Raw genomic sequence first — 27,953 nt, forward strand, 5'->3', positions numbered from 1 at the left:
ACCAAGGCTATAGAAAACCCAAACTTTTATTTGGCTGGAAAGTAGCCTATTCTACAAGCGTCCTCTCCATCACTCTGCCCACTTCTGCCTCTGGCCCCACTGATCACCAGCATGTGGCTCCTGGAAGTATCTCCATGAAGGAATGTGGCCCTTGGGCTGAAAAAATCTCCTTTCCGGCCTTTGCCAGTGCCTTGAGTGGCGATGGTGGTTTCCTGACAGAAGGAGGAAACTGGCGGTGCAATTCATTTCCTACTCAGACATTAAAGATTCAGCAGCCTCTGTCAGGAAAGGGAAGGTCAGTTGTGAATCTGGGCTCTTAGTAATAATGTTCAGGAACATCTGGGCCAGTGCCAACCCTCCCAGAAGAATATTCTATAAACAAGCCAGCTAGGTCAGCCCCTCAAATTCCCCTCAGGCTACAGCAGCATATTTATTGATGCCGGATTCATTCCTCCACGACGACTGATTTCCATAGTTTCCTCCATCCCCAAGGTACGATCGTCAAATTCAATTCGACGACCAAAACTACACACCTGGTTGCAATATTTCTTCCGTGCACAACTGGGTGGTTTCCATCCTGAGAAGCGTCAAAGCACTACGAATGTGATGCTTTCAAAGCTGGGATAAAATCATAGGCGGAGACTAACCTCGGCCTACAAATAATGCACAGTTTTGAGGGCCCCCTTCACATCCAACAGCATGGGACCCTGTTCCCTGTGATGCAATCCTAAACCCTTGCTGAAACCCCATCCACTTTATTTCCATCTTTCAGGTTGCATGTGCCATTGGTCATCAGGGCAAAAAGGCCAGTGGAAGCTGGAGTCTGTCCAATAATGTCTGAATGGCCACGGGTTCCCCATGCCTGTCTGACACAGCAACAAATTTTCCCTACATAGAAATGCCTCCACCCTTTCCCTTCACCTCCACCCAAGAAAAAACCCTTGAATACAGAGTCAAATAAAGAGCAAAGTTTTCTTGCATGCTGGAAAACCCACGCTCAGCTGTATTTTCTGGGTACCGTATGTTGTGTATAATCCTGAGGGCTTCATTTTGCCCTTCTATCACGGACTGGCAAAACATAAGGACATGTTTAAGTTGCTATGTCTAGTTCTTTGGGGGTGTTTCACTGTTATCCCTGAAGACGGAGTTTGCTCTGAAACACTCGATTGAAGCCATTTGGTCGAGGTGCTTTGAGAGTGGGGGGTGGGGAAACACTGAGAAGCTAACAAAATAAAAGTGGGCGGTTTTTAGGACCCTGCATACCAGACACTCGCAAAAGAGTCCTGAAACTTCCCAGCATTTTTTCAGAGCCCGTTGCTTATCCATTCAGACCAGAAGCAAAGACATCCAGCCAAGAGTAAGCAGGATCAACTGACGTCCCTTGCGATGGGCAAAGCAGCAATGTGAAGACGACGTCCAGGAGCAAGAAATACGCAAGGAACAAAACTTTCCAGGCTCTCCTGAGTTCTCAAGAGACTCGTTCATCTTCCTCTCTCCCTTTCTCTTTCTCCTCCAACAAGCTCAACATGAAGCTTGCGGGAGACCCCCGGAGCACCTTCAAACAAACAGGGAATGGACAGAGTTGAGACCGATTCACCTAAGGAAGAAGAGAAGGCAGCGGAGAAAGAGAAAAGGCGCAAGCTGCTGCCACAGGCCCTCCAGGCTGCTCCTCCACAACTTCCTCCCGTCAAAAACACCCATCAAGGTCATTGATCCCTTTCATCTTGGCATCACCATGGCACCTCTCAGCTTCTGGGACCTGTGGGCTTTGATGGGCTTTGGGGCTGTCCTGCTGGTCCGGGGGCAACACCCACAAGGCAGCAATGCAGACGCCGGTCGATGGAGGCAGATGATCCAGTGGGAGAACAACGGCAGAGTGTACAGCCTCCTGAACTCAGGCTCCGAGTATGTCCCAGCCAGCCACGCAAGGGCAGACAGCAGCGCAAGGGTCATGCTGGCTGACGCTGCCACCAGCCAAAGCAGCAGAAGGGTCCCGGGGAACACCCGGCGGCAGGCTCCCACCTTGCCAGTCCGGGCAGGATCCGATACCATCCGGGGCCAAACACGGCATCCGTTTGGCTTTGGACAGGTCCCTGACAACTGGCGGGATGGGGCCACCGGGGAAGGTCACTCCAACTCTCCACGTCCGTGGTCGCCCACCGTTCGGCAGCGTCAGGTTGGCTCCGCTTCCTCTTCTTCCTCCTTTGCACATTCCTCGTTTGGACAGCTCTACCCGCAGGCCTCTTACCCCCAACCCCAGCCGCCGTTCACCAACCAATATGAGGCCTACGACCCGCAGGCCCCCCGTGCGTATGACGAGAGCTACACCTACTACCGCACAACGGGAACCGGAGGGGGTGCTGTAGCCGCAGCCGCAGCCAGCGCTGGGGTCGTCTACCCTTTCCAGCCCAGGGTGAGATACGAGGAGCATGCCGAGGAGCAGAACCCCTACAGAGCCCAAGGATACTACCCAGTGCAGGAAAGACCCTATGTCCCTGTGCCCCAACAGCCACAGCCCTCGGACGGCTTAGACAGAAGGTACTCGCACAGCCTCTACCATGACACTGGGACTAGCTATGACCAAAGTGTCCAGGACCCTTATGCCCAGAACCAGCAGTCTGCGGGGCAAGGGGTGCCTGTGGCAGACAATTTGCACATCAACTCCGGGTCCCCCGTGAGTGCTGGAACCAGGTATGGAAACGAGCCGTGGGCAGGGCAGTACCCTCCCTTTGGGGAGGTGCCTGCAGAACCCTACGTCCCTCCCCGCAACGTGGAACCTCAGCCACCTTTCCGGCCCTTAGACCCCCATGGGGTGCCTAGGCCTGAGCCCTACCTTCCCATCCGGAACTCTGAGCCTCCCCAACAGATTCCAGACAGCCAAGGTGTTAACCAGGCCCGGGTCAGCGTGGGCAGCGTCTACCGGCCCAATCAGAATGGACGGGGTGAGTCATGGACCCCAGTGATTGGTGGGAGGGGTGCTGGGGAGGAGAGGAAGCAGTGGGTTGTGGGATGATTCCTTTCTGTAGACCTCTAGGGACGAGGCAGTCCAAGAAAGAACCTTCAGCACCTTGTCGTAGCTTGAATCCCTCCTACTCTTCCTAAGGAGACCAGCTAGGAAATCCCTTATCTTCTAGTGAAGTTGCTTGAGCAATGAGCTGCATAGCTACTTGAGCTGCATATAGCTATAGGGTCTAGGAGAAGAGGTTCTACTTCACACTGGGGCATATTTGTGCCATAGCTTCCTGAAAGTGTGAAACAGTTGTGTTGGTGTCCAGGGCCTTGCACGTCTTCCCCTAGGGAGGCTGTGCCATTGCCATTATCTTACTCATTTGCTGGTGGCTCTTGCCAAGTTAACCTAATTGGCTAGTGGCATTGTTTCTGGAAATCTCTTTAGATGACACCAAATTGGGCAAAAACAGGGATGGGAAACTGATGGACCTCCGGATATTGTTGGACTACAAGTTCCATCACCTGTGACAACCAGCCCTGCTGGTTGGAGTAAATGGAAACTGGAGTCCAACAACACCTGGAATGCCGCAGGTTCTCTATCCCTGGGCAAAAGCGACTGATAGCTAATTCCTAATCATTTGTATGGGGTTTGCATAGGGGAGAGTTCCACCTAGAACCGGCACCCCCAAACTTGGCCTTCTAGATGTTTTGGGACTACAACTCCCATCATCCCTAGCTAACAGGACCAGTGGTCAGGGATGATGGGAATTGTAGTCCCAGAACATCTGGGGGCTGAGATTGGGGATGTCTGACCTACAACATCTGCAGACACAAGGAAAACACAGGGTCAGTTTGGGAAACCCGAATATTATGGTTAAGACCAGGGGGAAGAAAACATTGTGTTTTCCAGATGTTTAGGCAACTCCCATCAGCCTCAACTATCGTTGTCAACAGTCACAGATGATGGGGGTTTTAGTCTACAAAATTTGGAGGGCATATTGGCTACCCCTGGTTCGTAGGATCAGAAACAAGCCACAAGTGCAGGCGCACTTTCCCCACTCTCTTCATTTCTGATGTGTGACTTGCAATTTCCTGTTTTGCATTAGCTGCAGTTTTCAGTTTCCAACATCCAAACTGAGAAAACAAATTTGCTATTGCTAGGATTGCTGTTTGTTTATTTCTTTCATAACAATTTCTACATGCGTGGTGGTTATTTTTTTAAAAAAATAAACTCAAAGTGGTTTACAAAGAGAATAAGACAATAACCTGATCAGTATAGCATATATCAGTACATAAAATTATCAGCAACTATTTAAAACATTAAAAAATAAATAAAACAGCAAAAAATAAAAGCAGATTAAAGCATGCATAGGCATTCCACATGTCTGGGTAGGCTTGCCTGAACAAAAAATGTTTTTAGCAGGTGCTGAAAGGTGCATAGCGAAGACGCCTGTCTGATGTTGTGGGGAATGTGCCAGAAATTCAACAGGCATAGCTTTCCCCTGTACTGGATATAGGGAGGGGGGCAGAGAAGCTGCCGTTGTTAATCTAGGCATGCCTGTCATGCAACTGGGCAGGGTTAGGGAACCTCAGGCCTGTGGGACCAAATGAGGCCACCTGAGCTTCTGTTTGACCCTTGGGATGCTCCCCAGGCCACACATCCACACACCTGAGCCACACACCTGAGCCACACCCATCACTTGCCCTGCTTTGCACTTTGCTTGAGCTTTTCTGCCTGGCTGGAGCATCTCCTTGAAACTTCGACCATGCTACTTGTTTGCACAGATGGAGGGTAGAGAGGGGTAGGTGAGTGTGAAGAAACTGGACCGCCCTACAAAGGTAAGATTTGCCTGAATTCCTCTGTCCACTTTTGCCTCTGTCCCACCAGAGATGGGGGAGAAATCAGATTCAGTTCACATTTAAAGCCAATTTATCAAATTTGCACTTTTGAGACCTGAAGCACAGCCCTCTTTCAAAAGCAGCAGTGCTCCACATTTTTGGGCTGCGGTTCTGAAGCCAAACGTTTACAAAAATGCATCAGGGTGCATAAAATTGATATATATCGGTGAGAGTCACACACAAAAGACATTGCGTTAGGTAAAATGGCTTGCATTACATTCCTCAGAATGCAAGCAAAAAGTGTGTGGACTGGGGGAAATCTGCACAAAAAGACGGGAGAATTTTCAGGAGGATTTACAGAAGTTGTTGCAGAAATCTAGAGAAGTGCAGATTGGAAAAATGAGAAACAGAGAGAGAGCCAAAATGGACTGCTCCTTCCATTCCTAGTCTCCACCTACCACTGATTTGTGACCCCCCCCCAAAAAAAAAAGTTGCCCAGAAGGGAAGGTGACCCTTGGGTTTAAAAAGCTTCTCCACCCCACTTGTGAAGAACAAAGGAGGCTAACACCCTTAGCACTATCACGCACATAATAATAATAATAATAATAATAATAATAATAATAATAACAATAACAATAATAACAACCCACCCTTACTTCTCCCTTTCCTGGCCACAAAGAAGGCAGTTTCTGCACGAGCTGTAGAGGAAAATGAGGGGAAGGTGGGGCTCCAACAACCTGGGAAAGTAGCCCATCTAGGAAAAGGGAAATGCTGATCCTAAACCTCCGCTGCCTTGTGGCTCATCCCAGCTTTTGGGAGAAGAAAAGATGAAGGAGCAAACCCAACACAAATCCAGAGTAGAGTCCCTAAGACGGTTGGTTGGTTGGTTAACTTGTACACCTCCTTCCGGCAACTCCTGCAGCCCAGCTGGTGCCAAACATCTTGCTCTACTTTTCTTTGGACCCCATCAGCCTAATGTTGGAGGCAATATGTCCCTGAATGCCAGTTGCCAGCATGGGCGTAGCCAGGATTTGGGGGGGCAGGGCTTTTGTTGGGGGGGGGGCAGAACAAATGTGATTGGTCAGTTAGTTGAGTATTTCTATGGCTTTACTTGATATGGGGGTGGGCAGCTGCTTTGGCTACGCTGATGGTTGCCAGGAGTCAAAATGGAGATTGTGCTTTTACACTCAGGTCCTGCTTTCAGACTTTCCCCATGGCTTTTGGTTTGCCACTGTGAGAACAGGACGCTTGTCTGGATGGGCCCAGCAGGGCTTTTTCTTATGTCCTGAACTTACGGAACTTTCTTAGCTCTGCAAAGCCAGCACCAATTACTTGTTCTACAGGGGAATGTGCAAAGAACATGTGCCTACAGCCTGAGGCTGTGTCTGAAGATCTGTGGGTTGTGGTAGTGATCTGCCCTTCACCATATTTGCATGTGGTCTATTCATTTCCTCTGCAGTAACTCCATCCTCTGCTTCTTTAAAAGCCAAGAGGGTGATGTTTCTTTGGTTTGTTAAAGATATAGTAGGAAACCAGGGTTGTCCTACAGTGATTATTATCGGTTGGAAGCACAGTAGCTGCAGCTTGCAAATCGACAGGCATTGCATGATGACTTACAGCACAAGTGTATATAGTTTATTCAGAAGTGAGGCCCACTATCTTCCATGGGACTTATTCCCGGGGAAGTGTGCATAGAAGACCATTTTGCAGCTTTAGAGTTTGCATGAATGCATTTGCCCAAAGATGGAAAACTTGTGCCCTTCCAGTTGCTGTTGAACCAAAACTCCCAACAGACCTGGCCAGTTTGACTAATAGTCAGGGATGATGGGAGTTGTAGTCCGGGAACATCTGGAGGCCCACAGGTTCCTCATCCCTGCATTTACCTATGTACCCAGTCAAATTCACCCTTATCTGGAACAAATCCCATGGGATTCAATGGGGCTTACATCTCAGTAGACATGTAGATGATTGCACCATTATCCGCCACCGATGCTTGAGAACAGAGCTGGACTTTGGACACTGACAACTATAGCTAGCAAACTTGAACAAGTACCTTGGAAGGCCCCAGGTTTACCAGAACAGGCTTGTTACGTCTGAACCCGAGAGAATTCCTTTCACAGTGCAACAAGACCATGCCAGAACTATGCTTGAGTAATGGCAGGGCCAGCCTTTGGCTCTCTTTTTCTCTCCCAAGGCCTGGTGCCTCCTGATTAGATAACCCCTAGCACCGGAGTCACAAACTGTCTCTCAGACTGGTGGGAAATCCCAGTGGTCCATGAGGATGCCAAGCTCCGAGCATGTTCCTGAGATTAGACCTCCTCCTCCTTGGAGTGCACTCCACGTTTTGTGCAAGCAAGAGTGAACAAAAGGCTAATTTCATTAGCTTGACCTCATCTGATTTGGGCCTGGCTCCAAGAGCTCTAGAGGCTAAGTGGAGCCATGAGTGTGAATATCCTTGTCAGCTCTCTCTGACATGTGTCAGCTTCTCTAAAATAAAAACAAACTCCTACTTTACTCCCCTTCGTTCCACTGGTACTGCCCTTTGCACTCTCCTCCCTATATTAGCTCACACCAGTTAGGGATGATGCAAACATTTCTCTTCAATCAAGCCCTGTGGAGAATTCAGCTGTTCAGCAAAATTCAGATTACAGGATGTGAAGCCAGGTCTGTCTTTAATGAGTCGCATTCCTGAATGTCCCTGGATTTTTATTTATTTATTATCAATTAACTGAGTACAGTGGTACCTTGGTTTATGAACTTAATCCATTCCGGAAGTCCGTTCTTAAACCAAAGTGTTCTTAAACCCAGGTGTGCTTTCCCATAGCAGCGGGGGACTCAATTTACAAATGGAACACACTCAACAGGAAGCGGAACATGTTCTGCTTCCAAGGCAAAGTTCACAAACCAAAACACCTACTTCCGGGTTCCCAGCGTTCTTAATCCAAGTTGTTCATAAACTAAGCTGTTCTTAAACCAAGGTGCCACTGAACATCTCATCTCGTCTCAGACATCTCATCACCAAGGTTCTCTGGACATGGAACCATTTGTTTTAAACAGACCAAAAATATAAAACATTGACAGATCACTGCTCAGAAACTCAGCCTTTGTCAAACCAGGGCCGAGCAGAGTTCATTCCATTGCAGGCTGATTCAGGAAGGATTTTCTTATGCCCTGGACTCATGGGACTTTCTTAGCCCTAATAATGCAATGCAAAGAGTCCTAAAACATCAATGCAGAGCTAGAACACAACATACAGCAGAGACGTGCAGCCTGTGGCCCTCCAAAAGTTGCTGGACCACAATTCCCATCATCCCTGACCATTGGCCGTGCTGGCTGGGGCTGATAGGTGGTGCTCAGTCGGTAAAGCATGAGACTCTTAATCTCTGGGTTGAGGGTTCACGTCCCATGTTGGGCAAAAGATTCCTGCATTGCAGTATTTTAGATTAGATCAGGGGTCAGCAAGGTTTATCTTGCCTGGGCCAGATCGGTCCTACGGAGATCCCTCCGTGGGCTGGATTGCGTGCATGCGTGAGTTCGTGCACCCGCGATTTTCACATGATTTCTGGCGCCATGGAAGCAAGTCCCCATGCCGTGCCAGTTTAGCGCAGCGCGCGAGCAGGCAACTCAGTTTGGGGGCCGGTCAAACGATCTCCGCAGGCTGCTTCCAGCCCATGGGCCTTAGGTTGCTGACTCCTGGATTAAATGATGATCCTCAGGGTTTCATCTAATGCTCATACCAATGACAAACTTAGTTGGTCTCTAGGGTGCTACTGGAAGGAATTTTTGTTTTGTCTACGATTCTATGATTCTGTGAACATCTGGAGGGCTACAGATTCTCCATCCCTGCCCTAAAACGACAGCAAGAAGCAGAGATTACTTTGCTAATAGAAATGTGCTTCTTCTTTTTTAAGCCTGGGGTTTTTCTTTTAAAACTTTGTTTAAAGTACGCTCTAGGCAAGTCTTCCTGAGAAGAGTGTTCTACAATCAGGGAGCCAATACTGAAAAGGCCCCAAAGATATGTAACCAAGGTGCCAGGTGAGCCTCCCTGGGGAGGGCATTCCACAAGCAGGGAGCCACCGTGGAAAAGGCCCGTTCTCGTAACGCAACCCTCCAGACCACTCGTGGAGGAGGCACATGAAGAAAGGCCTCACATGATCATCTCAGGGTCTGGGTTGGTTCCTATGGGGAGAGGCAGTCCTTGAGGATTGTGGTCCTGAACCATTCCTCCTGTTCTGAACCTATAGGTACAAACGTCTCTGCCTATCCCTTTTTTCTTTCTTTTTTCCTAACTGTTCATGGCCCTTGGTGAGTGGTGCCTGCTGGAACTGGTGAGGCAGAAGACAGGAAGCCCAACTATAAATGGCACCAGAGCCAATGACATACTGAGTGAATCTCCACCCGCTGTCTCTCCCACTTCCTCATTCATCACTTCTACAGGTGCTGCTACATGCCCTCTGTCTTTGAGCTCTCTGCTCTCCTACTTTAAATGCCTGCCGGGTTCTGAGAGAGGGGTGGGGGTCTGGAAAGCTTTCTAAAGGCATCCATCAGCTGCCACTCCCCTTATGTCCCATCCTCCTCTCCCATTATTTCCCATCTTTCCCCCTCATCTGCCTCTGAGCTGTGACCTCCCTCAAACCCCTGCTGTAAATCTAAACTGTCTTCCTCTTCCTCCTCCCTGGAGGGATCAGGCTGGGAAGGCAGTCTCCATCATTCCTCCTCTGCCCAGTCGCTGACAGATGTACATCAAAGGCAGGCTGAGATTGATGGGGCAGGGCCCTGTGTGCAGTGGTAGGCCAGCCTCCTCTGCTTCCAGTAGGGGTGTGGACCCTACAGCCCTCAGCCTAGTTTCTGGCAGCCTGAATTTTAAGCACTCCGCAGAGACAATAAGGCAAACAGGAGGGAGAGGGCTTTACAATCCTGCAACATTGCAAACCCTGCCCATTTTTTTACTCTGGCACCTCTCACTGCCAGCATGTAGTCTTCAATAGAAGACAGAGAGCGTGCGGGGGGGGAGCATGAGCAGTGCTGGACAGGGGTGGGGAGGGAATAAAGTTTTCCCACCCCCTGTTCATCATGTGCCAGGTCATATCAAAACAAGCCTGGACATCTTGCCAAAGAGTTTAGGAACCATGGAGAAAGCAAACAAACAAACAATGGAACTTTTGAGGCTATGAAAAGAAAAGATTATTAAATACAACCTTACGAAGCAATAGGGGAAATCTGCACATCTTGAAAGGCTTATACGGGAGAGAGCAAACAGGAAGCAAGACCAGGACACAATTGTTTCTCCCCGACAGGGACGGAACTGCAGCAGGAAACTCTTCACTCCACCCAGAAACAACTAGGTCTAGGGCCACCTAGTGGCTAAGCTATATAACAACAGTATCCACATGCTGCTCCTTTCATTTGCAATGGTCCTTCAATCAAACTTGAAAGCACAAGAACCTCAAACCAGCCAGGACATACATTTGATGTTTCTTTCACATTCTCTTGCATGTTGGTAACATTCAATAGCCTGAGAGTCAAAAACATTAATTCAGTGTTTTGCCATGAGAAGCATCATTTTATTTGTTTAATAGGATTTTTTAATATTAAAAAATTGAAAGCATTTTTTAAGAACAATCTCCTCACAAAATACCAAACATAGCATGCAGCAGCAAACCAAATTAAAATCTTCAAATGTCTAAACATCAAATTGGGTAACACGGGGGGGGGGGGAACCAACAATCTGGCCAGCACAATTAAAAGCACAATATGGACAGTGGGTTGGCAGACTCAATAGTGGACAGGACTTCTGTGCCTTTAATTGCCCTGCTCTCTTTTGAGTCTGGAAACCTTAAAGAGAAACTAGCAGACCCTTTGTTTAATTTCTAAGCAAAGGGTCTGCTGGTTTCTCTTTAAGGTTTCCAGACTCAAAAAATAGAGCAGGGCAATTAAAGGCACAGAAGTCCTGTCCTCTATTGAGTCTGGCAACCCTAGTGCTAACCTATCAGTAGCCTGCTTAAAATCACTTCATAAAAGTGTAAAAGTGTTGAATTGTACCCATTGAGACTGGTAGAGCAGAAGACAGGGAGCCCACCAGTTGGTGGCACCAGAGCCAATGACAAGCAGAGACAGCTAATTCTAATTTGGTCCATATCCTCCTTCCTACTGAGATCTCGGAGGCCAACACTGAGACCAAAGAGGAGGAAGTTAGCAGGCAGGACAACCCCTGGACAGGCTGTAAGTAAGAAGGCAGGCAGGTAGGCCCTGGCTGAAAGCAAACTGGAGTTGGTGGAGCAGTGTCCCATTTTTTCCTAATGGACCAGCCTCTACTGCATGAAAAATTGTAGATGGCAACTGAGGAAGGAAGCTGTTCAGAGCAGAGATTGCATGGAGAATGTCTACACATGTCCAAAACGTGTGGATGTAGACTGTATACAGTGGTACCTCTGGTTAAGAACTTAATTCGTTCCAGAGGTCCGTTCTTAACCTGAAACTGTTCTTAACCTGAAGCACCACTTTGGCTAATGGGGCCTCCTGCTGCCGCCGCACCGCCAGAGCATGATTTCTGTTCTCATCCTGAAGCAAAGTTCTTCACCTGAGGTACTATTTCTGGGTTAGCGGAGTTTGTAACCTGAAGCATTTGTAACCTGAAGCGTTTGTAACCCGAGGTACCACTCTATAGGTAGATGAGCTTATCAACATGTGGAAATTGTTGTTGTTGTTGTTGTTGTTGTTGTTGTTGTTGTTGTTGTTGTTGTTATTCTCCATCCATCTGGCTGGGTTTCCCCAGCAACTCTGGGCAACTTACAGCACATATAAAACATAGTAAAACATTAAAAACTTCACAATACAGGGCTGCCTTCAGATGTCTTCTAAAAATCAGATAGTTGTTTATTTCCTTGACATCTGAAGGGAGGGCGTCCCACAGGGCGGGTGCCACTACCGAGAAGGCCCTCTGTCTGGTTCTCTGTAACTTCATTTCGCACAGTGGAGCAACAGTCAGAAGACCTTCAGAGGAGGACCTCAGTGTCCGGGCTGAGTGATGGGGGTGGAGATGCTCCTGCAGGTATTCTGGGCAGAGGCCAGAATGGGCTTGATGCTTATCTATCCCTCCAAGAATTAATTATCCCCAGAACTGTCACCTGTGCAGGGCTCTAATCAGTCCATGCATACTTCAAACAAATTCCTAACACCATATAAAAACCAGCACCATTATGGCAATTCAGATCTCAGAGCTAATCTACCGATCAAAGTTGCTGTTGCTGCTTTTTTGTCCTTCTACTGTGATTGCATTTTTCTTTAAAGTTTTTCTCTTCCTTGTGTCCATTAACTGGCCACTGAGGAGCTGTGCTCTCGCAAGGAGCTCTGGATTGACGTAGCAGGTTAGCTCTTGCAAAGCTGATCCTACTTCTGTAAGCCTGCAGGAACAGCTTCCTCGGAAAACAAAAAGAGCAACACCACAAAGCCCACAAGGACAGTGGATCAGATCGAAAGTGAGCTAAAACCTAGACCAGGCCCTGCAATGGTAATCTGCCATTTTAAAAGAAAACACTTGTCTTCTAAATTCAAGTCTGACCCAATGACCAACAGAGGCATTCTGCTTGAAGCTGGCTTCCTTCTCCTCTGCAGCCTCCACATGTCTCTGATTAGATTTATTTTCATTTTATTTCCGTATATGTACGAGGATCACTTAGCAACAGCTTGGCTTCGCATATTTGTCTTGGATTCCCACCGGGATTTTGATTCACCGCGTGGGCGTTGGGGTAATTTTTGCCCCCCCCCCTTTTCCCATTTGCAAGTTGGTCTGAATCTCAGACCCTGGGATACTGGCAAGATAACCAGGTCTCTACATTCCTTCCCTGTTCCCCATGCGCTCGCTTAAAGTGGATGGCAATTCCTTGGATTTCTGCTGAGAGGTAACACCAAGGTCCTGACCCAGGGTGCCCTGAAAGCTTCCTTGACAGTTTTCGCAGGAGGGAGAGGGAGAATCTGCGTCTCTTGGATGCTTTTCCATCTGAGTAATTCGTTTCTGGCTTATCAGAAATTCCCCGGGCAGTTCCAATTACCGAACTTCTTCTCCTATAAACAATATTTGCAAAGCACTGCTAACACAGAAGAGCTGTCCATTCCACTTAGGAAGGAGCTGGGCTTAACATGCCCAGATGTTTCCCAGGCTGCATAGGAAACCCAACAGTGCCCAAGCCTCATTAAGTGAGACCAGAGAAACTTGCTTTTAGGGCCCTCTTCCCACCAAAAGCCTCCCCTGTCTCGGAAGGCAAGGAGTATCGGAAACTGCCTTATAAAGATGCACACACACCATAAATTTAAAGCCCATGCATTCTGCTAACGAATCCCAGGGACCGCAGTTTATCCCTCACAAAGCTACAGTTCCCAGCGCCCTTAGCAAACAGCAATCCCCAGGGCTTTGGGGAGGGGGAAGTCATGTGCTTTGAACATATGGTGTGGGCACAGGCCAGAGTCTGACAACTGGTCCATGTAGCATAGTAAGATTTATTCCAATGCAAATCACCCTGTGCAAGTTAGCCTAATTAGTTTAAATTAGCCTAATTTCCAGGAAAATATCTACACATCCTTCCCTCCCACCCCGAAAACCCACATCACTGGTCTTCCTTCTTCCAGATCCACCGACTCTAGTCCATTCCTACCCGCTCCCAGTTTCCCCCCAAAATCAACAGTCGACATTAGAGGAAGCACCGTGATTCAATGGCAGAGCATCTGCTTTGCTTGCAGAAGGTCCCAGGTTCCATTCCTGACAGGCAGGGCTGGGAGAGAGACTTTCCTGAAAGCCCAGAGAGCAGTTCAGACAATACGATGGACCAATGGTCTATGTGTAAGGCAACTTCCTGTGTTCCTATGTGGCTCAACGGAACACCGTGACGGAAACCAGAGTGCACGGAAATGCCGTTTACCTTCCCGCCACTTCTACTTGCAATGGTGTACTTTCAAACTGCTAGATTGGCAGAGTAACCGGAGTTCACCCCGTCATGGGGATTCGAACTGCTGACCTTCTGATCAGCAAGCCCAAGAGGCTCGGTGGTTTAGACCACAGCGCCACCCATGTCTCAGTGCTGAGCAGGATGATTCAGAACTTTTGAGAAACCATTCAGGGACCAAGGCATAACCAGTGGTCCAGAGCTCTGGTTTCCCATTCCTGTAATAACTGGTTGGAAACAGAAGGCAGGAGAAAGCTGGATTCCTTTGCAGCATGCGTGACATCTGGATGCCTTGCATTCTTCCTGGATTGGTACTGGAGCCATCAGTTCCTGTTTTTGCTATGACAGCTTGGTAGCGATCAACCAGGACCCCCAACGTGCTACAGGTGAAAATGTGCTTATGTAACAACCCTGGTCTTGAACGAAGGATCCAAAAACATGCCCTGGCTTGCTATTTCACCCTGCTATAGGCTGTATTCCACCTACTGAATGGTACAATGACATAGCCTTTCTTCCACTAATTTAAAAGCCCAGAGGGTACTCAGTTAAAATGATGTGCCAAACAGTGAAAACAGCACCAACCATGCCCATCGGCTGGGGGATCCCAAAGGTTTTCAGGAGTACTGCTTTGGGGGGAACCTGCAAAAGCAGCCTAACAAGGACTGAGCAGGGGCAGTTGGCAGAAGCGGTTTAGTCATGCTGGCCACATGAACCGGAAAGCTGTCTGTCTCGGCCTGAAAGCGAGATGAGCACTGCAACCCCATAGTCGCCTTTGACTGGACTGAACTGTCCAGGGGTCCTTTATCCTTTTGCTTACCTTTTGTCTACACTGACTGGCAGTGGCTCTCTAGGAGAAATAGGAATGCCCTTGCACATCCACTCCCTTATAAATATATGTTGCTTGTAGTCCGACGCCATCCATTTGTTCTGCAGGTAGATATGGGCACTGTACCCCATCATGTGCAGCCCACTGCTGCATGTGAAGATCTGCAGGGTGGGGCACCAATCCAGGGAAGGGCAACCTTTGCATCGCCCAAGTTGTTGCTGGACTCATCAGCCTTGACCATGGGCTGTGCTGACTGGGATTGATGCAAGCTGGAGTCCAGCAACATCTGGAGAGCCATAGCTTCCTCATCCCTGAGTTATTGCGAATAAGGGGAGAGAGAGAGAGTGTGTGTGTGTGTGTGTGTGTGTGTGTGTGTGTGTGTGTGTGTGATGACAAATCTCTCCCCACCCCCCATCCTCTTAATGCATGTATTAAATCACTGAGTCATAAAGATTCCTTCTCCTAAACACTGACAATCAGCTCAAGGAATTGGGGGAGGGGGAGTCTCACGTTTCACTTTTTAAGAAGGGAATAGCTCAGTTAAAGAAGCCGTTTCCCTTCCCCTCCACAACACCTCCCTTCCCCCCCCCCAGTCTTCCCTTAACGTGAGAATCCCTTGGGGATTACATCAACAGGAATGACTAAGCAGAGAGGCAGGAAACGAGAGCCAATGTGGTGATGTGATTCCTCCGGGGAGAACAGCCCATGAAACAAGAAAGCATTGTTCTTCTTCACTCTCAGTAAAAAAATGAAATCAGGGGCCAATGGTGCGCCCATTAAAATCTGGATCAGAGGTGAGCAGGCTTTCCCCTTGAACAGTCAGCATTCATTTTCAAGCAGAATCCCCATGGCCCATTAGCGGGTTTCACATTTTACACAGCAAGAGTGCATCAAGAGAGGATATGGGGTGGGGGACAGCCACAATAGAGCTGGCTCGGCCCACACATGGTCATCTAAAGAGGTAGGTGTTGGAGACAAGATCATTACGACCAGAGTTTAAGGCCGTGTGCCCATTGCGCTCCTTACCCTGACTCCAGTATGCTCCCACTGCTAGGGGCAAGTGGAATTAGCCCCAATCCATAGGTATCCCATAGGTTTTTGAGAAATACTCCCGTTTGATGCACTTTCCTATGAAGCAGCTTCCATCTGATTTGAAAGCAGGAGCTGCCGTTAAGTTGAGGTGTGCACATTTCAGGTAGCCGTTGTGCATGCTCAGATGACAGCTTCAGGGAATGGGGAACGGGCATCAGAATGCGACTTGAAACACTGCAAAGCAAAACCTCGCAAACCACTGGTATGAACATAGCCGAGAGTTACCACTGGGATGTCTTCACGCTCATGGCAAAAACCACAGGACCCTCCATTGTGTGCCTCTGAAGGCATTTCCAGGCAATTAATTAATAATTCCAGGCAATATTTCCAGGCAATTAATTAATATGCTCATCGAGCATTCAGTCTAAGGTTAAATGATGTTGCCTATTTAACAAACATTCACTTCAATTTGTTTGCGGGGCAGTCAGATGACATGTCAAAGCAAGTGTTATCCCAGACATTCCAGCGGATTTTCCCCATCACTTTCCTTACAGCAAAAAGCCCAATGCTTTTGGGGGAGTGGGAGAGAGAAAGGGTTTTTTCCTCCAAGAGCATCCAATCAGCTTCAGTTGCATGGCCTGAATTCATGTGATTGAAAATAGCCATGGTCTGGAAGCACTCGTATCAGTAAATCTCCTATGAATATAGGGCTGGGCCAAAATGGCACCCTCAATGTGGTGGCCCCCTTTGCAGTACTGAGACATTGGGTGGGGGGATTTTCAGGGGTAATAACAATATTCAAGGCAGAGAGGGGAAATCTCTCACAAGCTTTTATTACTCCAGTCAGTGAATACGGTAGTAGTCTTCCTACCCCTACCTGCCCAAATTCCCATATTTTGAGGTTGGCATCAGTGGGAGGCATCACTGACACTTCCAATGTCCACGATCTTGCAAGGGGTCCTGCCAACCCCTGGATCCTGCTGGCTGGGCTGCTGCTCTTAACTTGATGTCATTGCCTGTTCGCTTGAGGCTTGTTCACACATTACACCAAACACGGGTCAACACTTTCCATGTGTTTTTGTGGACGTTTAAACAGAAATATAGTAGATCTCACCATACCAGGGAGAAGGCTTTGCCCAGGTGGAATAGGTGGTTTGCTCAACCCACTATGCAGGTGATAAAGTATTTGAGGTCCCCACTTGCCCTTCTTGTGGTTCCTTCTCTTCAAGCCACACATGGGCAGAGAGAGCCCTTGGGACAGAGGACTCCTTCAAAAAGGGGCCTGTCATCTAACAATCCTCTAACCTTAGAGAGAACGGTGACAGTAGGACCCGTGGCCACCCTGAGCTTACAGGGGGCAAAATCACCACTGATGCTCTAGATGGGGCCAGCCTAGCGAAATGAAAACACTTGATTTAATCAACTCCAGAAGAACAGCCAAGTGGTCTTGGACAAGGTACGTTTTTTATTTGCCAACACACACAAAATAAACTAACAGGGTCAGGCTTAGACAGGCAGGCTCTTTAGCTAAAAATGAAAGCTGTCTTCTGCTTTGAAAATCTCTATGGGTCCCCCCACCCCCAAGTCCACCTTTGGCTGGTTGCTCTTGAACCTATATCATCACAGCTAACTAACTCCTGCCTCTCTCGACAGGCCTCCCTGACCTTGTTCCTGACCCAAACTATGTCCAAGCTTCCACCTACGTCCAAAGGGCTCATCTCTACTCCCTGCGTTGCGCTGCTGAAGAGAAATGTCTTGCAAGGTAATGTCCCTTCGTTCGGAACAGTCCTGTCATGGTTGTCTTTATTCCGCACTCCCACCCCACACCCCACCCCGGAAACAACTTTCTGCTGTGTGGTTCATCTGTCTCATTGTTCATAATCAGATCTGCCATTTTAGGTTGCCACAGGAAACATCCTCATGATGCCTGTTTGAGCTTATTTGGGGGGGCCTTCCTGAATGGGCCCACTTTTTCACCACTAATGTAGGAACAAAGGAAACCATCTCATACTGAGTCAGATGTCCCTCTGGCTCAATATAGCCTAGGCTATCTGGCAGTGGCTCTCCATGATTTCAGGCAGGGCTCTCTCCCATCCCTACTTGGAAATGTCAGTTCCTTACATCCACCCTTAACTTTGCTCTGCGTTTCTGGGCACAGGTCTGTGCTTTCCAGATCTATGTTGGACCACTTCTTTTTTTCTTCTTCTTTTCTGTATTTTGCCCCACCACTTTCCCTGCAAAAACCCACTCTTTACAGCTAGACCGGAGAAAACAGCAATCCACAGAAAAGCCAAATTGCTGTTTGCTCCGATTCAGGGGTAAAGAGTGGGTTTTCCTGGGGAAAGCAGTGGGGGGGGGGGCAGACATGGACTAGGAACGCACAGAGCTGTCCCTGGAAAGTGTGGGGCAAACCGTAAGTGTGGATAAACCCTAAATGCGGTCATGTCTTAAAACCTACCTGCCTCTAGGCTCTAAGGTAGTGTTAGGATAAATGTGACGATACCTTTAAGGACATTTTCCCTATCTAGTTTAGGCAGGAGGCAAAAGGAGAAAGTAGCTTAAGGAGAGAAGATGTGTTGTACCTGCTTCTTTCATCAGACTATTTCTTACTCAACTCCTCATTAAACAGAGTATATTACAGATAGCAACCAACTCGCTAGGAAACAATGGATCTCTTCTCTCGACACCTGCCCTTGTTTCATCTGTCAGATGTTTGGGGAAATACTATATTGATGAAGCAATGTTTCACGACGGCAATATCATGGCTTCCGGACCACAGATTAGCAAACCAGCAACTAGTCTTTAATGCTTCTCTGAGTGTTTTCGATGGCCAGTCCAAGGCAACTAACTGTCCAGAGGATCACTGAAAAGAAAGAGAAGAGCATTTTGATGGAAGACGCATTCATGCACAGGCACAGCCTGCCAATAAGGTCTGTGCTGTGTGCATAAGTATGGGGAGTTTGCTCCACAGCTGCAGAAGCTGGCACTGAGCTTGAATGACCTTGGCGAAGGGGCCAAGCTCAGTGGTAGAACATCTGCCTTGCTTGCAGAAGAACCCCTGGTACAACCCCTGGTATCTCCAGGTAGGTCTTGAAGGTAACCCAGCTTGAAACCCGGGAGACCCACTGCCCATCTATGTATAAAATACTGAGCTAGGTAGACCAAGGGTCTGACTTAGTATAAAACAGCTGTCTTTGTTCCTAAGCCAGCCTGGGATCAGGGTGTTCAATTTATTCAACAGCATGTCTCCAGCATTACAGAGAAATTTCAAAACATCTTCATGTTGTTGTTTTTTCTCATTTCCTCAATTCCCTCTCTATCACCCTTTCCTTTCCAAAAAGGTAATATTATATGAATCAATTATTCCTTATGGTCATAGAGCAATAAAATTAAACACACATTTAAAATCATACAACTAGATATAACAATTAAAAACTTAATGTAGATAAATATGCATTTTTTAAAAAAGAAGACAACAAAATATATCTCCTAATCTGCACTACAGAATCTTCTTCTTCTTCATCATCATCATCATCTTCATCTTCATCTTCTTCTTCCTCTTCCTCTTCCTCTTCCTCTTCCTCTTCATCTTCTTCTGCTTTCACCTCTTAATGATATGGAAGAAACAATACCAAAACCACAGATCTTCCCAGTTCTTAACAGTGGGAGAATCAACCTCTCTCTTCATTCAATATACAGGTTATAATGCAAAAGGAAATGATATCAATATTAACACTAATTTCAAATTATTTTAACTCTAATCTTAGGAGGTTCCAAGTGCTTACATGGGAGTAAGCATCACTGAGGCCAAAGCGACTCACTCCCAAGTAAATATGCCTGGGATCACAGTCTAGGTTGTGCAATGCTAAGCAAGCCATGCTAATAGGTGTGAAGTACATACATCAGAGGGACGCGGGTGGCGCTGTGGTCTAAACCACAGAGCCCAGGGCTTGCCGATCAGAAGGTCGGCGGTTCGAATCCCTGCAATGGGGTGAGCTCCCATTGTTCAGTCCCAGCTCCTGCCCACCTAGCAGTTTGAAAGCATGTCAAAGTGCAAGTAGATAAATAGGTATTTATAAATAGATATATATAAATAGGTATTCCTCTGGCGGGAAGGTAAACGGCGTTTCCGTGCGCTGCTCTGGTTGGCCAGAAGTGGCTTAATCATGGTGGCCACATGACCCGGAAGCTGTCTGCAGATAAACGCCTGTTCCTTTGGCCTATAGAGCGAGATGAGTGCCGCAACCCCAGAGTCATCTGCAACTGGGTTTAACGGTCAGGGGTACCTTTACCTTTACCTTTACATACATCAGTCCTTCTAACAGCAAACTCATGTGGCGAGTGCCAACAGCAATGGGGCCCACTGAAGAACAATAATTGGGGGGGGGGGAATCCTGATTTTTGCAGAAGTACAAAAGCATTTTTTAAAAAATCCAATGAGGACCCCAAAGCAGGGGATGCTATTTTATGGCATGGAAGTAAACACAATCCCCTGCTCAAACTGCAGCTTAAAAGCGCTGGGTGCACTTTGAAAGCTGGCAGTCCTTCTGCATTTGCACTCAGGACTAATCCTTTCCCAGAAATCCTCTTACCTTGTCCTGCCACCTGCTTTCATGTCCTTCCAGCACCGCCTACACCCCTGAAGCAACAGACTACGATGTCCGAGTTCTCTTGCGTTTCCCGCAAAGAGTGAAGAACCAGGGTACAGCAGATTTCCTGCCCAACCGGGCCCGCCACACCTGGGAGTGGCACAGCTGCCACCAGTAAGTAGGGGGTGCTATATTCATGGGGCTCGCTGAATGGGGCTGGGAGAGGACTGGGAGATAAACAGGGTTCCCTGTATAATCCCATAGTTCCAAGGGGTTTAATAACAGTTTTTCATTTATTCATTACACTTTTATCTCACCGGTCCTCCAAGAAGCTCAAGGTAGCATGCATGAATCTCTTTCCTCACCCCACACCACTTCACAACAACCCTTTGAGGACGGCCCAGTGTCACCAGAGTGAGCCCAGTGGGAATTTGAACCCCAGACTTCCAGATCCTAGTCCAACACTCCAAGGCCACCACCCTGAGACCAAGGCAGTGGCGGAGCTTCAAGCTGGGGGGGGGGAGAGCAGGAGGGGGTGTGGCTGGCATGCATCCCGGGTGCGTGGCACTGCCTGCGGGGGCGTGGAGCATGTCCTGGGGGCGTGGCTCTGCCTGCGGGGGCGTGGCACCCAGAACGGGGGGGCAGCCACAATGGCACCCCACTGGGATCGTCCCGCCGGGGGCGGTGCACTCCTCCCGCACCCCTGTTCCTCCGCCAGTGGGCCAAGGTCCCTTCCTTGCTAATTTTACTAATATATTATTATTAACATAATATTTGCATTTTTTGACTCAATAAGCATATTCTGAGTCCAAGTCATCTGCAGATTTTTTTGAGGAGCGGCTTGACAAAATACCTTCAGATGGACAACATTGGTTGACTCACAGGCTCATCTGGCTGGTGGGAAAAGCTGCAGGCAGCATTTTTAAATTCCCCACAATGCCCTGGAGTGGGAAATTTTAGAAGGCAGTCCTCAGAGGGGCGTGTGTCCTACTTTACAGAGTACAATCATCTCAGAGTCCTCGTGTCCTCATCCTGTTTGTCTTGCTGCTCCACATGTTTGAAATTCTTCTATTGAATCATAGAATCATAGAGTTGGCAGGAACCCAAGGGTCATCTAGTCCAGCCCCTCCAATGCAGGAATCTCGGCTAAAGCATCCATGACAGTTGGCCATCCAACCTCTGCTTAAAAACCTCCAAGGAAGGAGAGTCCACAACCTCCCAAGGGAGACTGTTCCACTGTCAAATAGTTCTTACTGTCCTCAGGCATTACCACAGCATGGATGAATTCAGCCACTATGACCTGCTAGATGCGGCTACAGGCAAGAAAGTGGCAGAAGGCCACAAAGCAAGCTTTTGCCTGGAAGACACCACCTGTGACTTCGGGAACTTAAAGCGCTATGCCTGCACATCGCACACCCAGGTGAGGACTGGGAGAGGGAGGTCTTCTGCCTCGGGACAGGTCCTCTGCCAGCTGTTGGTCACGGGCATGCAAGTAGCCAAGGCCTCGTTCTTAAGACTAAAGCAGACATGTTGGAAAGCCCCAGGTTCAAATCCTGGCAGTTTCTCAGGTAGGTCTGAGGGGAAAATCTTGAATAAAAACCTGGCCAGCCACTTCCAGTTAAGGGAAGACCAGGGATGGGGAACAAGATCCTGCCAGGAGCCTGATTCCTAATATTCCCATCCACCACAGGCCACCGGAATGATAGAGTGATGCCATCCAAGTGTCAGTTGCCTGACATTACCATGGCATCTGGTAGAGCATTTCCCGTTGCAAACTGGTTTTTCAAACCACACAGGCAAAAGACACATCGAGCAAAACACTTCCTTTGCCTGCGCAGTTCAAAGTTAAACCCCACCGGCAAAGGAAACAGGACTGGCAATCATTGCCAATCAGTTGATTGATGGATGGATGCCAGCCTTGCTTTCAGCAGGGATCAACCTGGTGAGGTCCTAAGTGAACCCCATCCCTGTTTGGGCTTAATAATAATAATAATAATAATAATAATAATAATAATAATAATAATAATAATGTGATAAAATATCAAACATTAAAAACTTCCCTAATCAGGGCTGCCTTCAGATGATTTCTGAATGTCAGATAGTTGTTTATTTCCTTGATATCTGATGGGAGGGCGTTCACCCAGCGGTGCGGCACCGGAAATCGGTTCTGCGCATATCCAGACATGCACAGAAGCGACTTCCGGTGCCAGGCTGCCCATGTCCGCATGTCTGGACACAGGAAATCACTTCTGTGCATGTCTGGACATGCACAGAAGCGATTTCCGGGGCCCCAGACATGGGCAGAGCGGCACCAGAAATTGGTTCTGCGCACGCCCGGGCATGCGCAGAGGCAATTTCCAGCAGCAATAGGCAAGTGAGCGAGCAGCCAGCCGCCAAGCAAGTAAGGCATTTTACCGAGCGGCGGCTGACTGCTCGGTCGTGGGGGGGGGGGCGCTGAGTGGAGGGAGAGGAGCTGCTTTGAAACCCGGGAAATTTACAGGATATCTACAATCTGGGATAGCAGTGGGAAACGGATTAAATAAGGGGGTTTCCCGCGAAAAACAGGAGGGTTGACAGCTATGTCCACAGGGCGGGCACCACTACCAAGAAGGCCCTCTGCCTGGTTCCCTGTAGCTTCACTTCTCACAGTGAGGGAACCGCCAGAAGGCCCTCAGAGCTGGATTTCAGTGTCCGGGCTGAATGGTGGGGGTGGAGACGTTCCTTCAGCTATACTGGGCCGAGGCCATCTAGGGTTTTAAGGGTCAACACCAACACTTTGAATTGTGCTCAGAAATGAACTGGGAGCCAATGAAGGTCTTTCAGAACCAGTGTTATGTGGCCACGGTGGCCGCTCCCAGTCACCAGTCTAGCTGCCGCATTCTAGATTAGTTGCAATTTCCAAGTCACCTTCAAAGGTAGCCCCATGTAGAGCGCATGGCAGTAGTCCAACCAGAGCATGTACCACTCTGGCTTTATATTTGGCGCCAAATTAAAGTTGTGTTTTCTGTGTTAGGGTCTGAGCCCTGGTTGTTATGACACTTACAATGCTGACATCGACTGCCAGTGGATTGATATCACAGATGTTCAGCCTGGGAATTATATCCTAAAGGTAAGTCGTCCTCTTCATTGGTTTTCTAAATCTGTCAGGACTAAACTGAGCTGGTCATAAAATGAAAAGCAATTTCTGTGTTCTGCTGTGCCAGTAATATTTGTGGAATGGATTCTGCCTTTTGGCTGGCATTTTTGATGTTTCATAACCAAAACACTTATCTCCAAATTTGCCAAAGATCAGTTTCCATTCTTAAGGAGGGAAAATTTCACAGACTGGGAGGAAATTTGAACATTTTAAAGTTTCTTTTTTTAGAATTTTATTGAGCAACGAAAACAGGCAATACACACAGAGAAAAGAAAACAAACAACAAAATAATATAAGATAGGCATGAGGAGCTTTTGATAATAAAGCCAAAAGAAAAAAAAACCAGGAGCGAATAAAATGGATACAATTATAACATTATAAATGGGGTATGAAACACAGCGATGTAAGAGGCAGAGGCAGAAAAAAGAAAATCAAAAGTTCTTCCTGGTTACAGACGATGCCAAATAAAATAACATTTCAAAGGGATTTGACTATTCAAACTAATGATGGCTATACTATGTACCCAGTTCTTCATCCTGGAGTCTGACTTGTTCTTTCTGTTTTGTTGCCGCAGGTTCAGGTGAACCCCAAATATATTGTGATGGAGTCAGACTTCACCAACAATGTGGTGAGATGCAATGTTCACTACACCGGCCGCTATGTCGCCACTACAAACTGCAAAATCTCCCAGTAAGAGTTCTGAGAATCATACAGCTGGAAGGGACCACGAGGGTCATCTAGTCCAATCCCCTGCGATGCAGGAATCTTTTGCCCATGACTTGAACCCACAACCCTGAGATTAAGAGTCCAGTGTCAACTGACTGAACAATCCTGGAATTTTAGAGCAGCGGTTCCCAACTAGGGGTCCATGTAACCCACACAGGGGGTCTGTGGCACCATTCACGTAACAAAAGCTACTATAGAGATATCAACATTTTCAAAAGTAGAGAGTCCATGGCTTGGCTTTGGAAAAACAGGAGGGCACAGTACTTAGATAATTGGGAGCCACTGTTTTAGAGACTAGAGGGGATCTTGTATCCCCTCTTTTGCTTCAGTGCAAAAGTCCAATATCTGGAGGTCCACAGCAGTGGTGTAGCATGGGTTGTCAGTGCCTGGGGCAAGGCAAGTATCCTCGGCACTGCCAGCCAATAGGCTGCAATGAAGGGACAGAAGTTTGGCAGGCTACCCTGAGTGACAACCACAGCACCCCATGAGCATCGAGCAGGGCGGAGAGCAGGGCGGGATTGGTCAGGAGCAGGCATCTTTCTAAAGCCCATGCAAAAGGCGCCGTAGCAATCAGACGCTGCCCAAATCTGCTTCTTAGTCTACTTGCGCAAACATTGGGAGATTTTCTGTGTGAAGGGGAGGACACACTATTTTTAATTTGTTTTTACTACTTGACTTGACTTGACATTTTGCACCCCTAAGAATTTTGCGCACAGGGCAACCGCCCCTGTGGCCCCACCCACACTACGCCACTGGTCCACTGCATCCTCATCCCTGAATGGCAGCAACCCTGGCAGACGGCCACCCAGGCTCTTCTTAAGCACCTCCAAAAGCAGGTCTCTTCCACTGTCAGAACAGCTCTCACAGAGTTCCCTGGGAAGAGGAACTGACAGTTAAATCAATCTGAGAATTTTAGTCCTGTGAGAGGAATAGCGGGGAGGTCTCTCAGCACCCTTGAGAAACTACGGTCCCCAGGATTCTCTGGAGGAAGCCATGGCTGCATAAAGTGGCACAATACTGTTTAGAATGTATAGCTCAAATAGGGCCCAATTCACTGTGTCCCTGCAGATGCTCAGAACAAGAGGAGCTAGTGGCAATCAAAGTCCCCACCTCCGATCATTTCACTCATGACCACTAGCTGCAGTTCCCATCTTTTCTTTAGCCTCCTCAGCCCAGCCCAGCCTTTCTGCATGTTTTGGTTCCTGAGGCTGACCAGAGTCAGCTCTTTTATGCTTCTAAAGCCTTTTCATGCTCCTAACCACATTTGCAGGACCGCCAGTATAAACAGGAGCCTTCCCAGAACTACACTGCAATGCTTGTTGATTTTGACAAAGGAACTGAGAGGGGAAAGGAAGAGGAAGGGAGTGTTTTCTCCTAAAATTATGTAGTTGTGTTGCTGCTCTTTAAAAAAAAACTCATAAAAATGCATTCCTAGCTTTGAATTCTCATTAAAAAATGCATTTCTAGTGTTTTGCTCCAACTTGGGTTTTGAATGGAAAAGCAAGCAGACGCCCGTGGTGGAATGGGATTGGAGATGGGGATACAGTGGTGCTCAGAGCAGAGTTCCCTGAGCAGCCACAATCCTGGATTTGCAGGGGTGCCAATTCTGGTTCCCTAAGGAAGGAAGATGAACGGGAGTGGATCCACACGAAACCCTGCTGCAGACTATCTCAAACTGGCTGAGCATTCAAAACTGGACCTTTCTTAGGCTCATTTGGAACACTGACTTCTCTTGTTGATGCTAAGCTGCTTTAAGAATTTAAATCCAGCGTGGCATTGGGAGGGGTGGCACGCCATGCCTTAGACTGTAATCGAGAGGTGTGATGAAGGCATGCACAGATGGGAGCATCTTCATAGCTGCCAAGTCTCCCGTTTTCCCTGGGAAATCCCCGTTTTTCCAGCTGTTCCTAGCTGAAAAAAACGGATTTTTTTGTTTTTCCCCAGTTTATTCTGGCGCGGCGGCCATTTTGGAACTGGGCGGACCATGCTCAGAAGCGACTTTTGATGCTGCTCTGCCCAGTTCCAAAATGGCTGCAGTGCGACTTCTGGCGCGGCGGCCATTTTGGAACTGGGCAAAGCAGCATCAAAAGTCACTTCTGAGCATGCTCCGCCCAGTTCCAAAATGGCGGCAGCGCTACTTCCGGTCTGCTATTTCTGGCCCGGTCCCTTATTTCTCTGACAGCAACTTGGCAGGCATGCATCTGCGCGACACTGTATTCAGCCATGCACCCTCTGCTGAACTGCTGCTAACTATATCAACTCCCCTGAGAGCCAGTGGGTTGTAAGCAATGTAGTGCTAAGTTAAAGTCACTCAGAGGTCTACTTCGTCCCACTGACCAAATGCTTTGCTCCAGTGGAACATTAATGCGCAAGGGGATGCGCATGCAGGTTGCTAGTAGCTTTGTGGCACAATAGCACAATAGCAGCTAGCACAACTGGATTCCTCTGTTGGATTCCTCTGTTGCACAACATTAAAAAAAAACCTCACCATTCCACTCATGCAAGACCCCACTTAATCTCTGTACCATAGGAATATAGTTTTAAAGTGCATGAGTGCTAGGACTGGGCAGAGGAGGAATGACAGAGACCACCTCCCCAGCCTGACCCTTCCAGAGAAGAAGACAGTTCCAGATTACAACAGGGGTTTGAGGGAGGTCACAGCTCAGAGGCAGATGAGGGGAAAAGCTGGGAAATAATGGGAGAGGAGGAAGCAGCACTGGGGGGGGTACAGACAGCTGACGGACACAGTGTCTTTAGAAAACATTCCAGAACCCCCCTCTCCCAGAACCCGGCAGGCATTTAAAACAGGAGAGCAGAGAGCTCAGAGGCAGAGGGAACATCTCAGCACCCGTAGTGAAGACGCATAATGGGGAGGGTGGAGACTCACTCGGAGCAACGTCATTACTCCAAGAGGCTGCATTTCTAAGCCTCTCTCTGTGAATATTGAATAAAAAGCATTGGTAAGCCAGATAGGTGGGGTATAAATAAATTATTATCATCATCATTATAATTATCTTTTCCTGGCAACCTACTGTGGGGGTTTGACTCTGATGTCTGCCAATGAGCATCCACAAACATCAAGGAAGTTACCAGTACAAAACTGATGCGCAGTTGCTGTCTGTAGCCTTAGACCAGGCATCCCCAAACTTCGGCCCTCCAGATGTTTTGGACTACAATTCCCATCATCCCTGACCACTGGTCCGGTTAGCTAGGGATGATGGGAGTTGTAGGGCAAAACATCTGGAGGGCCGCAGTTTGGGGATGCCTGCCTTAGACCTTTCTCCTTCACTGTTCCTTTTACAGGTCTTGATTCCAACCAGGATGGTAGATGCCTCACTCTTCCCCTGTCCCCAGACCCTGCAAAATCCAAACATCTCTCAAGCTGGTAGCAGACCGAGAGGAAACGGCTTGACCGCCACCAGCATCTGCGTGAGAGGACAACCGTTTGACTGCTTCGTTTTGAGAACACGATTTAAAGAGTTGTCACTTTAAATACTTTTATAAATACTTTTGTCTTTAATCTCTGTGTCTGTTTTGCGCAAAGGTCATCAGTCATTCGGAGTGGGGGCATGGGATGTGTGTGAATGGGACACAATAGTCCGCTCTTCATTGAATATCTTTTATCACAGAGCAGGGAACAAAGCAATAAGATAAACAGGGGGGGGAATGCTATATGAAAATTACAAAATAATATAAATAGGTCCAATAAACAACAAAACTTAACAATCCTGTCATGGTAAGCAAGCAAAACTACAAGCAGCCACCATAAGTAGCAATAATGTTGGACCTGGGCAGCGTGGCCCCTGTGAATCAATAGGCCCTTTAGCTTCTCCTGCAGCTTTGTTCTCTTTCTTTCAAGCAGAGAAGAAGCACTCCAACACTCGATTCAACTTAGCAGTGTTCACAGTGGATTCTAA

General features: G+C 47.9%; 1 protein-coding gene across 1 annotated transcript; it reads left to right on the forward strand.

The window, feature by feature from the left end:
- On the forward strand, positions 1 to 27,556 carry LOXL1 (lysyl oxidase like 1). Its single transcript, XM_035131600.3, has 7 exons — positions 1 to 2,942; positions 17,239 to 17,347; positions 20,211 to 20,348; positions 21,438 to 21,594; positions 23,188 to 23,283; positions 23,885 to 24,000; positions 27,340 to 27,556. Exons 1-7 carry the CDS (start codon positions 1,736 to 1,738, stop codon positions 27,344 to 27,346), a joined length of 1,830 nt encoding a protein of 609 aa, XP_034987491.1. The 5' UTR covers positions 1 to 1,735; the 3' UTR covers positions 27,347 to 27,556.
- Positions 27,557 to 27,953: the final 397 nt, after the last annotated feature.

The sequence above is a fragment of the Zootoca vivipara genome, chromosome 13, assembly GCF_965207765.1.
Source record: "Zootoca vivipara chromosome 13, rZooViv2.hap1.1, whole genome shotgun sequence".
Classification (NCBI taxonomy): Eukaryota; Metazoa; Chordata; class Lepidosauria; order Squamata; family Lacertidae; genus Zootoca; species Zootoca vivipara.